General features: G+C 37.2%; 1 protein-coding gene across 1 annotated transcript in view; it reads right to left on the bottom strand.

Annotated features, from left to right (window-relative positions):
* Positions 1–227, bottom strand: part of LOC119585388 (O-glucosyltransferase rumi homolog) — a 10,450-nt gene extending 10,223 nt beyond the window's left edge. The window contains 1 exon segment of the mRNA XM_037934054.1: positions 47–227. Within this exon segment, the coding sequence (XP_037789982.1) occupies positions 47–200 (154 nt within the window). The 5' untranslated portion in view covers positions 201–227.
* Positions 228–767: the final 540 nt, after the last annotated feature.

Genomic DNA, 767 nt, shown 5'->3' with positions numbered 1-767 from the left:
CCAAAAATTGCCTTCAGCTTCAGGGTACAGTATCATCTCTTCTCACCTTGACTATACTTATTTCTTGCCTTCTCCTTCATCGCGTCATCATCACCACATTCCCCACTTTCATCTCTGCTACATGTTCCTTCCGTGGTCGAGCGCGAACTCCTCAAGAGGCTAATAAAGAGGAAAATCTTGAGAAAAACCTTAGCTTTCATGTCGACAAACTCCTTCAAAATCACAACAAACAGTGTAGCCAGAACTCCTCACTGGCGGAGGTTATTATATTGGCTAACAAATATTATATATTTATGTGTTGACAAATAGAAAATATTCTCATTCCTGCAAAATATTTAAATACAACGGATGGATGTGCTTTTCATTATCAAAGTCGTATTTCATCATGTTCAGTAAGGATTTGCAAAGAATTTTCCCGTATTTTGGCAACAACTCTTTGTTTACCTGCAGCCATGTACTGTTCGTTTTAAAATGACTTTGGCTTCGGTTAGCTTTGTATAATAGGGCAAGCATCCTATACTCTACTGAATGATTTTGTTATTCAGGTGACATAATATCTATCACTTCCCTTCCATGATTACGAAATATGAGTGGCATACACCAGAAGACAAGGAACGATATGGTTAATATTTTTCGTGACTAGAACTATTGAGTTCATGTATCCAAATTTCTCACTCTGTCTTCGGGATGAGCTTATAAATATGCGTCTATGTACTGTATCAGTATAGTTCTTAAATCACAGAACACTGATTCGTTTGCATAGTGAA

This window comes from Penaeus monodon, chromosome 19 (assembly GCF_015228065.2).
Source record: "Penaeus monodon isolate SGIC_2016 chromosome 19, NSTDA_Pmon_1, whole genome shotgun sequence".
Lineage (NCBI taxonomy): Eukaryota > Metazoa > Arthropoda > Malacostraca > Decapoda > Penaeidae > Penaeus > Penaeus monodon.
Note: the sequence above shows the minus strand (reverse complement) of the source record. Positions and strands in the feature narration are given on the sequence as shown.